This window comes from Dipodomys spectabilis, unplaced genomic scaffold (genome assembly GCF_019054845.1).
Source record: "Dipodomys spectabilis isolate Male_0828 unplaced genomic scaffold, ASM1905484v1 ptg000360l, whole genome shotgun sequence".
Taxonomy (NCBI): Eukaryota; Metazoa; Chordata; class Mammalia; order Rodentia; family Heteromyidae; genus Dipodomys; species Dipodomys spectabilis.
In genome coordinates, this window is record NW_024871037.1 from 3,986,752 (window position 1) to 4,000,048 (window position 13,297).

At 41.7% G+C, this 13,297-nt stretch overlaps 1 protein-coding gene across 2 annotated transcripts in view; it reads left to right on the forward strand.

Annotated features, from left to right (window-relative positions):
- The window catches only part of Atp2c1 (ATPase secretory pathway Ca2+ transporting 1), an 81,555-nt gene that overhangs the window by 32,472 nt on the left and 35,786 nt on the right, over positions 1-13,297 (forward strand). For both annotated transcript variants that reach the window (XM_042666099.1, XM_042666098.1), the window contains exons 6-12: positions 1,317-1,378; positions 2,155-2,263; positions 5,862-6,017; positions 7,237-7,305; positions 7,852-7,927; positions 9,447-9,513; positions 12,580-12,704. In XM_042666099.1, coding sequence (XP_042522033.1) covers positions 1,317-1,378; positions 2,155-2,263; positions 5,862-6,017; positions 7,237-7,305; positions 7,852-7,927; positions 9,447-9,513; positions 12,580-12,704 — 664 coding nt within the window. The remainder of the gene's footprint in view (positions 1-1,316; positions 1,379-2,154; positions 2,264-5,861; positions 6,018-7,236; positions 7,306-7,851; positions 7,928-9,446; positions 9,514-12,579; positions 12,705-13,297) is intronic.

Sequence of the window (13,297 nt, forward strand, 5' to 3'; positions counted from 1 at the left end):
GCGGGCTATCTCACACTGTTGTCAAACCAGGAAGGATGACTGACATGGACCTGCTCCCAAGGAGTTGGACATAGGCAAGCTGTATGCATGGGGAAGCAAGGAGGATTCTCAGTTTCCTTAGGATTCTCAGTTTCCTTTTTCATTTTGGTCATGGGGCTTGAATTCAGGGCCTAGATGCTGTCCCTGGGTCTCTTTGTTCTGAATGCTAGTATTCTACCACTTTGAGCCACAGCGCCACTTCCAGTTTTCGAGTGGTTCATTGGAGATAAGAGTCTCATGGGGACTTTTCTGCTCGGGCTGGCTTCGAACCATGATCCTCAGATGTCAGCCTCCTTAGTAGTTAGGATATAGGCATGTGGCTAAACTGTAGCTTTTAAATCTAGCCATCAGCCTTCCTTTTCTTCTCTGTAAACTAGAAACACTCCTATGAAAACCAGAAAGTCTGTAGATGTCTTGAGTTACTTCATCTTTATGGTACTGTAATGTGAAAGTAGCCATGTTGAAATCAGGAACAGCTTTAGCAGCTGTTCTTCAAAACTTGTCCATCAGAGAAATGGATTCAATAAAAATGGTGGTATGGTTGAGTTTATTCTCTTCTGTCTCTCTCATTTTTTTTGGGTCAGTTGTGGGGCTTGAACTCCAGGCCTATGCGCCGTCCCTGAACTCTTTGGCTCAAGGCTAGCGCTCTACCACTTGAGCCACAGTGCCATTTCTGGTTTTCTGATTGGTTTATTGAAGATAAGAGTCTCAAGGACTTTCCTGCCAGGGCTGGTTTTGCACCATGATCCTCAAATCTCAGCCTCCTGAGTAGCTAGGAGGGACAGGCAGGAGCCACTGGTGCCCAGCCTCTTCTGTGTCTCTTAACTCCTACCTGCAAATGAAATTTCTCTGTAGCAACTGGAACTCAACATCCACGATAGTATATTCTAAACATCTAGCCATAGTATGAACTCTGAGATGAACTCAAAACTTGGTACCTGATGCTTTTGCTCATTTGCTGGTACTCTCCCAACTGAGCCATGCCTCCAGCCACAGCATTAAGTTTTGATTGGAGGCACAGAGGAAAAGGACAACACAAAGTTCACTTCTTCTCCACCCATGTGTATGAGCAGCTCGCATCTCCAAGCCCTAATAGGGATGTTTGCATGGGTTAGGAATAGATGCTAGAGTAAGGGAAAAGGTAGGCATTTGGGAAGTCTCAGTTCTTACTGAGATTAGTATACGAGTCTAAATTGAATGTGTTCGTGGGAATATAGATGTAATTTTTGTGAGGGTTTTATTAATACTAATTCCTGCTTTTGTTTCATTTTGAATAGGAATATCGTTCAGAAAAATCGCTTGAAGAACTGAGTAAACTTATGCCACCAGAATGCCATTGGTATGACCCGCCTTTTTTTTTTTTTTTTTTCCCTGTAAGATTTCTATCCCTGTAAGATCAAGCTGAATGTGACCAGTATAAGCAGTGTTGTAAACCCTGTTTGTCTCAATGTAAGGAAGAAATTCTTAGTCTGAAATGAAAATTATTTTCTGCTCCAAACAGTGTAGCTGATTCTCTAGATTGATATATTAAGAGACTGGTTTGCAGTGACGTCTATTTCCAGCAAACAACTTGTTCTAATAATGCTAATGTTTCTGAGGTGGTTGTATGCAGCAGATATTTCGTGTGTTTGTGCATGTTGATCATTGTACTGAGGAGAGTGCTGAAATCCCCACACGATTAAGGATGTTGTTTTAGTTTCACATTTTACATTTGAACTCTTTTTTTTTTTGGGGGTCCGGTCGTGGGGCCTGAACTTTGGGCCTGGGCACTGTCCCTCAGCTCTTCAGCTGTAGACTAGCACTCTACCACTTGAGCCTCAGCCCCACTTCCGGCTTTCTCTGCTTATGTGGTGCTGAGGAATCGAACCCAGGCCTCATGCATGCAAGGCAAGCACTCTTACCACTGAGCCACCTTCCCAGCCCACATTTGAACTCTTCTTTCAGTGAATTTTCTGTCATTAGAGCATATAAACAAGTCTTCATTTTAGTACTTCTACTTGACTTACTGCCTTCAAAGTGGTGATATTGATGCTCTTCTTCAGACAAGCCATTGGGAATGATTTAGATAACTAGCGTGGCTTTCTTTCTTTGACTTATCATTTCTGTTTTGCTTAGTGTGCGGGAAGGAAAATTGGAGCATACACTTGCCCGAGACTTGGTTCCAGGTGACACAGTTTGCCTTTCTGTGGGGGACAGAGTTCCTGCTGATTTACGCTTGTTTGAGGTAAGTTTGAGGTTGTATGTGTAAGAAGAGAAATTACTTGCATGTCAGTCACAAGATAAGCAGTAGCAGTTATAAGGATTATCATCTAGCTAATTTGAAACATTTGATATTTTTAGTTTAAAAGGGACAGATGCAAACATGTGCTTTCCTATCCCTTCTATAAAATCTCATGACATAACCCATGTAGAGAATCAGCAGATCTTTTTTTTATTTTTTAATTTTTTTTTGGTCCGGTCGTGGGGCCTGAACTCTGGGCCTGGGCGCTGTCCCTCAGCTCTTCAGCTCAAGGCTAGCGCTCTACCACTTGAGCCACAGCGCCACTTCCGGCTTTTTTCTTTTTGCTTATATGGTGCTGAGGAATAGAACCCAGGGCCTCAGGCATGCAAGGCAAGCGCTCTACCACTGAGCCACCTTCCCAGCCCAGAATCAGCAGATCTTATGGAAATTTACACATTAGGTAGAAAAGGAAACAGAAAATTCTAATGATAAGGATGCATACTTACGTGTACATAAATCACCAGAAAATAAGATGGAGCAGTCGAGTTAGAAAGGTTCAAAGAATAGGTTAGGAAACTTAGAGAAGGGAGAAGTACTTGTGATGTGGTTGATATCAGAGAATAACTCTTAGAGCCTGAGACCTGGTTACACTGATAGGCTTGCCTCATTTACTAAATATCTCTTTTGTTAGAAATAATCACCTTCGGGCTGGGAAGGTGGCTCAGTGGTAGAGTGCTTGCCTTGCATGCCTGAGGCCCTGGGTTCGATTCCTCAGCACCACATAAGCAAAAAGAAAAAAGCCAGAATTGGCGCTGTGGCTCAAGTGGTAGAGCACTAACCTTTAGCTGAAGAGCTGAGGGACAGCGCCCAGGCCCAGAGTTCAGGCCCAACGACCGGACCAAAAAAAAAAAAAGAAATAGTCACCTTCTTTCTCCTTTCCCCCAAACTGCTTGTGAAAACTTTTATCATCACTATTAAAAGAAAATAACTTGGTAACATAGAAAATATTATTTTCTTATTTTTTGCTGATCCTGGGGCTTCAACTCAGGCCCTGGGCACTGTCCCTGAACTTCTTTTGCTCAAGGCTAGCACTCTACCACTTGAGCCACAGTGCCACTTTCAGCTTTTTGTGTGTGTGTGTGTGTGTGATTTATCAGAGATAAGTATCTAAATGGACTTTCCTGCTTGGGCTGGTTTCAAGTCTCCTGAGTAGCTAGGATTATGGGCATGAGCCGCTGGTGCCTGGATTAGAAAATAGTCTTTGCAGTTTTGGGCAGTGAATGCTATTATTTATATTTTTGTGATAATGTGAGTTTTCATTATGAATTTATAGTTATATAGAAACCCTCCTCCTTCCCCCAAGGGGCCCACGCTTCTCTATCAACTTTTCTTTTGTATTAGACAAGTATAGTTTTTGCTAGAAAAGTCTGATTTAACTAAAAGTTCTCTCAAATTGTTCTGCTAAGGCGAAAAACAGAGGAGCTAGCTCACCAATAAGGTCAATGAAGCCTTATCTTTCTTTTCTTTTTAAAAGTCTGGTGTGCCAGAGGCCCATGCTTATAACCTTAGCTACTTAAGAGGCTGAGGTCTTGAGGATCACATTTCAAAGCCAGCCTGGGCAGGAAAGTCTGTGAGACTCTGAGACTCTTAACTCCACTTAGTCTCCAGAAAACCAGAAGTGGCACTGTGGCTCAAAGTGGTAGAGCACTAAGCCTTGTGTGAAAAAAGCTTAGGGACAGCGCCCAGGCCTTGAGTTCCAGCCCCATGACAGTTGGGAGAAATAAAGGTGACTTCTATTCTTTCTTCCTATAGAAAGTGATGGGATTGCACTTTGAGAAGCCCTGCTGTTTCTGTATCCTCTTAAGGTGATTGACACTAATGTAGTGAAGGTTTTGAATAGTACTGCAATAAGGAAAGCTATTTAGCTATTAACGCATTTCTAAAACTTAATTAGATCCAGTATCCTCCCCCCCACCGTCTGTCTGTGTATGTGTGTGTGTATGTGTTGTATCCCAGTCAGCAGGAAAACAAAGAACGCCACAATTAATAAGCCGAATTATAGGAATCTTTATAGTTGCCTCCACAGGCCTGCGGCTGTACAGGGGTGTAGACTTCCCAAATCGTGCAGCACTGAGATAGCTCAGAGTTAGTCTTTTTTTGTTGTTTGTTTTTTTGTCAGTCATGGGTCTTGAACTCTGGGCCTGGGCGCTGTCCCTCAGCTCTTCAGCTCAAGGCTAGCGCTCTACCACTTGAGCCACAGTGCCACTTTTGGCTTTTTTTGCTTATGTGGTGCTGAGGAATTGAACTGAGGGCCCCATGCATGCAAGGCAAGCACTCTACCACTGAGCCACCTTCCTAGCCCTCAGAGTTAGTCTTTTAAAGACACAAACTGCATTTTTTTTCTTTGTTTAGCAAAGCTGATACAGAAGTGAAATTAACCATTATCAGTAAATACAGACTTAACTTCCTGGATTACTGGGGGGCTGGAACATTTTTGGGGAATTGCAGAACTTGATGAGCAAACAGCTTTTTGCAAAACCTGCTTGAGCAAACCACAGTTCTAGGGTCAGGGGACCATTTTCCTTGGGGGATAAAATGGCTTTACTTCTGTCAGGCTTCAGGCTTAAGGATATAACCTACTTCGTGTGTATCTACCAGTTAGACATCTGTTATATTACACCCCATGCTTAGGTTCATCCATCTGTGCGCTATACTTTTGGAAAGAGGCAGGTCACACCTATAGCATTTTCCATATATAAAATGATATTTTTTTTAAGCTTGGGTAGTTAAATAGATACTTCATTATACTGTAAGTGAAATCCTCAGAATTGACCGCTGTTGTAAAGTCAAAAGGTACTTTGGTAGTCGTAATCTGCATGGATTCTTGCAAACTTTAATTTGGAATAAATGTAGGGGTGTAGAACAAGAAGTCTGTGAAAACAGAGCCCTTAATAATGCTTGTCACTTTTAGTACCTTTCACTCCTGTATTATCTTTTTGTTAGAGTTGGCTTGAATCTGCCAAACACACTTCTAGAACATTAGGAAGTATGACAAAAACGAGGGAAGTTTTCTTTCTATGGAGTCTTAGATAATGTCTCCTTTGTGTATTTTTCCTCTTTCTTTTTGCTGGTCGTAGGGCTTGTGCTCAGCCTGGGATCTGTCCCTCAGCTTTTGCGCTCAAGGCTGTGGTGCTCTACCACTTGAACTACAGCTCCATTTCCAGCTTTATTGGTAGTTTATTGAATGTAAGAGTCTCATGGACTTTGCTGCCGTGTCTGGCTTTGAACCATGATCCTCAGATCTCAGCCTCCTGAGTAGCTAGGATGACAGGCGTGGGCCACCAGCGCCCAGCTTCCTTCATTGTACTTTGAATTTCAGTTTAATGTGGTCTTACCATATCATAGCATCGTGTTTTTTCAGGTCTCAGACTTTGTTGCTTCATAAAATTTTTTTTTTTGACTGAACTGCTTCTGGTCTTGAGTAGTGAATAAAAGATGAAAGACATAGTTAAAGCAGCGGTGATATTTGAATTAAAAACGGTGCTTATGAGCAATGACATGCAGCTCAGCTCTGTGTTTATGGAATGCCTCTGTCCCCTAGGCTGTGGACCTTTCCATTGATGAGTCTAGCTTGACAGGAGAGACAACACCTTGCTCTAAGGTAACAGCTCCCCAGCCAGCAGCCACTAATGGAGATCTGGCCTCAAGAAGTAACATTGCCTTCATGGGAACTCTGGTCCGATGTGGCAAAGCAAAGGTGATTTTCTTTCTTCTTTTGAAAAAGGCTGTTTTGGTTTTTAAAAAAAAAATGATTTTCTGTATATTCATTTGCTAATTTTATGTATATTGTATTTATTTAGTCAGTCAGTCATGGGGCTTGAACTGTGTGGGCCTGGGCGCTGTCCCTTAGCTATTGAGCTCAAGGCGAGCGCTCTACCACTTGAGCCACAGCACCACTTCCAGTTTTCTGGTGGTTCATTGGAGATAAGACTCTCATGGATTTTTCCTGCCTGGGCAGGCTTTGAACCAGGATCTTCAGATCTCAGCCTCCTGCGTAGCTAGGATGACAGGTGTGAGCCCACCGGCGCCTGGCTGTATATTGTTTTTAAAAAAGCATGTGGCAAAGAAAAGGCAGACTTGATTCTGACACTGGACTGCTGTGTGTGAGATTGGAGAAAATCTATATCCCCAAAATACAGATGTATGAAATACAACTTATTGATAGTTTTGTCATGGATTAAATAAGGTTTAGTCCTCACTATCTTTTTTTTTGAAGAGAAACAGTGGCTCATGGGTATGTGCATTTCTATTATAGTTAAGATTTGAATCTAGTTTAGATACTGATTATAATGTTTTTTGTTTTTGTTTATTTTTTTTGGTCGTTTGTGGGGCTTGAACTCAGGGCCTGGGCACTGTCCCTCAGCTCTTCAGCTCAAGCTGAGTGCTCTATCACTTGAGCCACAGCGCCACTTCTGGTTTTCAAGTGGTTTATTGGAGATAAGACAGTCCCAGACTTTGCTGCCCGGGCTGGCTTTGAACCACGATCCTCAGATCTCAGCTGCCTGAGTAGCTAGGATGACAGGCGTGAATTTCACTGAGAATAGCATTCAACAACATAGGAGGGGACAAGAAATTATAGACTATCATCTGTTGAGTGTAAGATTTGAATTTCTGCACATATTAATGGGCAAAAATGAACCTCAATTCAGTATTAAATATGACAAAATGTAATATATATGAATGTATATGAAATATGTCATCTATAATATGATATATAATATATATGAAATATAATCATTAATGATAGGAATATAAAAAAATCAATTTGCTGAGGGAACCTTAGGATGCGTATGTCAGGTCTGTGGGTAAAGACTCTGAAGAAAGGAAATGAACGGCTCTTTGCTTTTTAAACGCCTTTGGTTGGGAGAATTGGTTCCATCTGAATGTAAATGGATTTTTCTGGACTTTCCTCTTAGGGTATTGTCATTGGAACTGGAGAAAATTCTGAATTTGGAGAGGTTTTTAAAATGATGCAAGCAGAGGAAGTGAGTACTTGATAGGTGAATGATGCATCTCTCCCAGGGCTGGAGTTCTCCGGAGGAAAAGAGAGCATTTACGGGCTCTTTTAGATGTTCTGGAAAAAAACGTTTTATTCAGAATATTACTCAACTTTTGCTTAGAACTGGTATGCCTAGAATATAAAAAAATAATGCAAACATATGTGGAATAAAATATGAAAAATAAAATTCAGATCAATCATAAGAAAATTTGAAAAAAATTCACCAAGGAAGGGCCTGAGTTTACACTTCCAGTATTCTTAGAAGATTGTGCTTTTGATTCACTGTTTACAGTAGAAATTTATTTAATAGCTTTTTTGTGTCTTGTTGAAAACTCTCCAAGTGTGTATGTGGGATTGACAAAGGACCTGGAAGACACTCTTGTCCTAAGGATAAAATTCCCCCTCTCCTATGATACTCGGGTCTTCCTTGCTTACTGACACTTGAGCCATGCTCCCTGCCCCTTGTTAGTTACTTTTCCCATAGTCGTGCTTGGAGCTAATTGGGATGACACTCTTTTTCTAATTTGTGAAGGCGCCAAAAACCCCTCTGCAGAAGAGCATGGACCTCTTGGGAAAGCAGCTGTCCTTTTACTCCTTTGGTATAATAGGTAAGAGAAGAGTGAGTATGTATGCATTATATTTTCACTTGGGTTTGTTTCTTTGTTTGTTTGTTTTCTGTGCTGGTCCCAAGGCTTGAACCTGGGGCCTTGTGCTTTCTCAGCTTGCTTGCTTGACTGGAGCACTAGCATTGAAGCCACACCTCCAGGCTGGCTTTTCCCCCAGTTATTCAACAGATGCTCACCTAGAACAAATTCAAGGGTTGCATTTTACGAATCTATAATATGACCATCTTTTCAGATTATTTTTCCTCACACAAGCTATTCTTCAGTGTAGATATCTTGTTGTAAACATTTGTCATTTCCTTAAATTTTTAGAAGCAAAATTATTGAATCAATGGTTGTTCATGTAGTTTTCAATTTTGGACCTTAGCATTGTTACTGCCTTTTATCTTATCAAACCTCTGATAATGCAGTATGTTTTTGTTCCTAATAAATTTGGTGGTATACATTTTACCCATTTTATGATAAAAAGGTTCAAGTAGGGAGTACAGATCATGATTAGCTTGCTTTTAAGTGTTTTAAAATGCCACGCCTATAGTTATTTTAAATGTCACTGTAGTTTCAGGGGTTATACATTATATCATACTTTGAGCCAGGTCACATGCAGTACAAACTTCACAAATGACTTCTGGTATTGAGTTATACAAAATAATATCATAGCATTTGTTTTTGCAACCTTGCTGGCAAATGGAAGCTCCATATACTGTCTTGGTCTGCTTCTTTGTTTTCATTAGTGGTAGTATTTTCTTGGAACATACTATTGTTTTGAGGGATGAATGCAATGCCTGGAACCAAAGGTTTCTGCATGTGCTATGTACATGGACAGCATTACTTTAGACCAGTGTTAACTTTAATCCTCTACCTTAATGGAGTTTTATAAAAATCTTGTTATTATAATACTCTCTTTTATTTTATTTATCTATTTATTTTGTCAGTTGTGGGGCTTGAACTCTGGGCCTGGGCGCTGTCCCTCAGCTCTTCAGCTCAAGGCGAGCGCTCTACTACTTGAGCTACAGCGCCACTTCCGGTTTTCTGGTGGTTTATTGGAGATAGGAGTCTCACGGTCTCTCCTGCCCGGGCTGGCTTTGAACCGCGATCCTCAGATCTCAGCCTCCTGAGTAGCTAGGATTACAGGCGTGAGCCACCAGCGCCCGGCTTATAATACTCTCTTTTAATTCAAGGCACCTCGATTTGTTATTTCATCTCTTACAGGTGGTTTTTTTTTTTTGTCGGTCGTGGGGCTTGAACTCTGGGCCTAGGCACTGTCCTTCAGCTCTTCAGCTCAAGGCAAGCACTCTACCACTTGAGCTACAGCGCCACTTCCGATTTTCTGGTGGGTTATTGGAAATAGGAGTCTCACAGTCTTTCCTGCCCGGGCTGGCTTTGAACCGTGATCCTCAGATCTCAGCCTCCTGAGCAGCTAGGATTACAGGCGTGAGCCACCAGCGCCCGGCACAGGTGGTTTTTTTTAAGGAAAGAAAAAACTAGCTATTTGGTTTTGTTCTAGGTATCATCATGTTGGTCGGCTGGTTGCTAGGAAAAGACATTCTGGAAATGTTTACTATTAGTGTAAGGTAAGTTCTTATACCTTGTCTGTAAGTGAAATTTCTTTGCCTCTCTTACTTTTTTGCTAGTCTTAGCTTACCTTTCATTATGGAGTATTACATGAAGCCCATATGAATATAATACCTCTACTTAAATAGTTGAAAACCCATGAGAAGTGACCTGAAAGGAAAGTACAAATCTACCTAAATGCTAGAGAAGAAAATAGGCACTAGATGCCTGGAATTACTAACCCAGAATCACATAACACTCACCTCAGGCATCCTACAGGAGAGAGGTCGCAGCTGGCATCTCCTCCAAGGCCTAGGAAGTAAAAGCTAAAATATTAGAACAAAAATACATGTATTTCAAGACAAATTGAAAAGATTAAAGAAATAGGCAGAAAGACTTAAGAAGTGAAAAGTACTGTGGTACAGGAAAGGAATACATTACATAGAGGAGCAGAAGTACATTTTTGAAGTGTGTGGTTTAAAAATAGGTATAAAATAGGGGTTAAAAATAGGAGTTAGCTGGGTGCCAGAGCTTATGCCTATCATCCTAGCTTCTCAGGAGGCTGCGATATGAGAATTGGGTTTGGAGCCAGCAGTATCAAAGTCTGTGAGACTCCTGTCTCCAGTTAACCACCAAAAGCTGGAAGTGGAGCTGGGTTCAAGTGATTGTGTGTTAGCCTTGAGCAAACAAAGCTCAGGGACAGCACCCAGACCTTGAGGTTCAAGCCCCAGGACTGCAACCAATTAATCCTAGCTATCAGGAGGCTGAGATCTGAGGATCATGGTTCAAAGCCAGCCCAGGCAGGAAAGTCTGTGAGACTCACTGGAGATGGTCTCATGGACTTTCCTGCCCAGGCTGGCTTCGAACTGTGATCCTCAGATCTCAGCTTCCTGAGTAGCTAGGATGACAAGGGAGAGCCGCTGGTGCCCGCAATGACAATCTATTTTATCACTGCATCAACCTTCCAATAAACCACTCAAAAAACCAGAATTGGCACTGTGGCTCAAGAGGTAAGCTCTAGCCTTGAGCTGAACTGGTGAGGAACAGTACCCAGGCCCAGTTAAAGCCCACGACCAACTAACTAACTAGCTAAATAAATAAATAAAATTAATTAAAAACATGGGGCATGAGTTTTAAATACTGTTGACATAATTAGACCCAATTAGAGTTTTGAGGATTTTGTTTTGAGTGATTTCAACTGTTTGTAAAGATCAACAAACATATGACCTTTATGCTTTTTCTTCAAGGTCTTCTAGATATGAAATTTAAGAATATTGATAGGAAAAAAGTCATTTAATTTTGTGATTATAATGTGGATCAATTGGACTACTTTATAAGTCTCAAATACAATATTGGATAGCTGATCATCTAATTTTTCCTATTTTTTGAAATATCTTGGTATCTCATTACCCTAAGAATTATTTTAATATTTATTTCCAAATGTACTAAATAAGACTGTAGAAGGATGAACTTTCCTGGAAGGTTGATGCAGTGATAAAATAGATTGTCATTGCGGGCACCAGCGGCTCTCCCTTGTCATCCTAGCTACTCAGGAAGCTGAGATCTGAGGATCACAGTTCGAAGCCAGCCTGGGCAGGAAAGTCCATGAGACCATCTCCAGTGAACCACCAGAAAACCAGAAGTGGCGCTGTGGCTCAAGTGGTAGAATGCTTGCCTTGAGCTGACAAGCCCATGGACAGCACCCAAGCCCAGAGTTCAAGCTCCGTGACTGACCCCCTCCATCCCCCCTCAAAAAAATTGTCACTATTCGTTCTCTTTTTTGTGTTGACCAAATTATCACATCATCGATTTAAAAAGATGTAAAAGAAGTCTGGAGACACAATCTTTGTAGGTTTCTTTCTTCTAAAAAAAAAAATTGTTGTTATAGTATTCATTGAGCGAAGGTGAAAATTCAGGATTTTCTACTTTCCACATAATGGCAAAGAGGATAATTGACAGAGAAGGCTTCACAGTTATTACACAAATCAATAGATGAATGCAGAGAACTAGATGGAAGCATTGTGGGCTGATAATGGGGTGAAATTAAGCATATAATTAAAATCTCAGGACCATGAGTCCTTGTCAGTACTGTGAATTGTCTCATCCTCCTGAATTGATGAGGGAACACATTGTATTTCTACAGACAAAGAGAAACAATCCACTTACTCGAGAGCAGGAGTGGGACTGTTTTGCACTCACCCTGTCAGGCTGTGTTAGACCTGAGAAATCACTTGGTAGGAGGTAGGACAGACACAGGCGTCTCACGGGCTGCCTGCAGCCCCCTCCCTGTGTTGTATTTTTGTATTGCTTGTGATGTTACAGCATCCAGATAGCACATGCCAAGAAGATTTCTTTTCATGACTGAATGTAACTGCATTTTAAGGATATCACAATTTTAGGCATTCATCAGTTGATAGGCATTGTGAATAATGTTGCTACAAACATTCATTACCCTTTTTTTTTTTTTAAAATATCTGTTCTTACCATACTTTTTTCTTTTTTCTTTCTTCTTCTTTTTCTTTTTTTCTTTTTTGCCAGTCTGGGGGTTTGAACTCAGGGCCTGGGCACTGTCCTTGACCTTCTTTTGCTCAAGGCTAGCTACCACTTGAGCCACAGCGCCACTTCTGGCTTTTTCTGTGTGTGTGGTTCCAAGGAGTCGAACCCAGGGCTACATGCAAGCAAGACAAGCACTTTACCAGAGAAGTCAAACCCAGGGCTCCATGCATGCAAGACAAGCACTCTACCACTAAGCCACATTCCCAGCCCTGTTCTTACCATACTTTGGCAACCAGGAAACTAAACTCTAGAGGTGGATTAATAAGCAGCCAGTTACCCAGATCACACACAAGTTAAAACGAGGTGAAGCCTGGGATGCAAAACAATGCAATTTCATTGTGGAACCTATATTGTTTAATGATGTGCTAGTTGATATTCAGTAACGCAGCCTCTCTTCCCTCTTTGCAAAGTTCCAATTTTGAGAACCAGCTGTTTGAATTTCACATTGTATAGCCTTCAGTGTCCCCTTCAAATTATTGCAGTTGTAGCCATGTAATGTAGCTGACAGTGTGTGTGTGTATTGGTTATAGTTTGGCTGTAGCTGCGATTCCTGAAGGGCTGCCCATTGTGGTCACGGTGACGCTAGCCCTTGGAGTCATGAGAATGGTGAAGAAAAGAGCCATTGTGAAGAAACTGCCTATCGTGGAAACCCTGGGTAAGGAAGGCACATTGCGCAATGACACTCTGAGCCAGGTCACCAGGAAACTTGGCCTTATACTTTATGGAATGTTCTAATGCTAAAGATAATTTTAAAATACCATCTGGCAAATAAAATCTTAAAAGTAAAATTAATAGTTTTGTTTTTTGGTGGTTGTGGGGCTTGAACTCTGGGCCTGGGCGCTGTCCCTCAGCCCTTCAGCTCAAGGTGATCTCTCTACCACTTGAGCCACAGTGCCACTTCTGGTTTTCTGGTGGTTTATTAGAGATAAGAGTCTCATGGACTTTGTTGCTCCTGCTGGCTTTGAACCGTGATCCTCAGATCTCAGCCTTCTGAGTAGCTAGGATGACAGGCATGAGCCACCAGCGCCTGGCCCAATAGTGCTATATTTTTTTTTGGGGGGGGGGGGTCCGGTCGTGGGGCCTGAACTCTGGGCCTGGGCGCTGTCCCTCACCTCTTCAGCTCAAGGCTAGCTCTATACCACTTGAGCTACAGCGTCACTTCTGGCTTTTTTCTTTCTTCTTATGTGGTGCTGAGGAATCGAACCCAGGACCTCAGGCATGCAAGGCAAGAGCTCTACCACTGAGCCA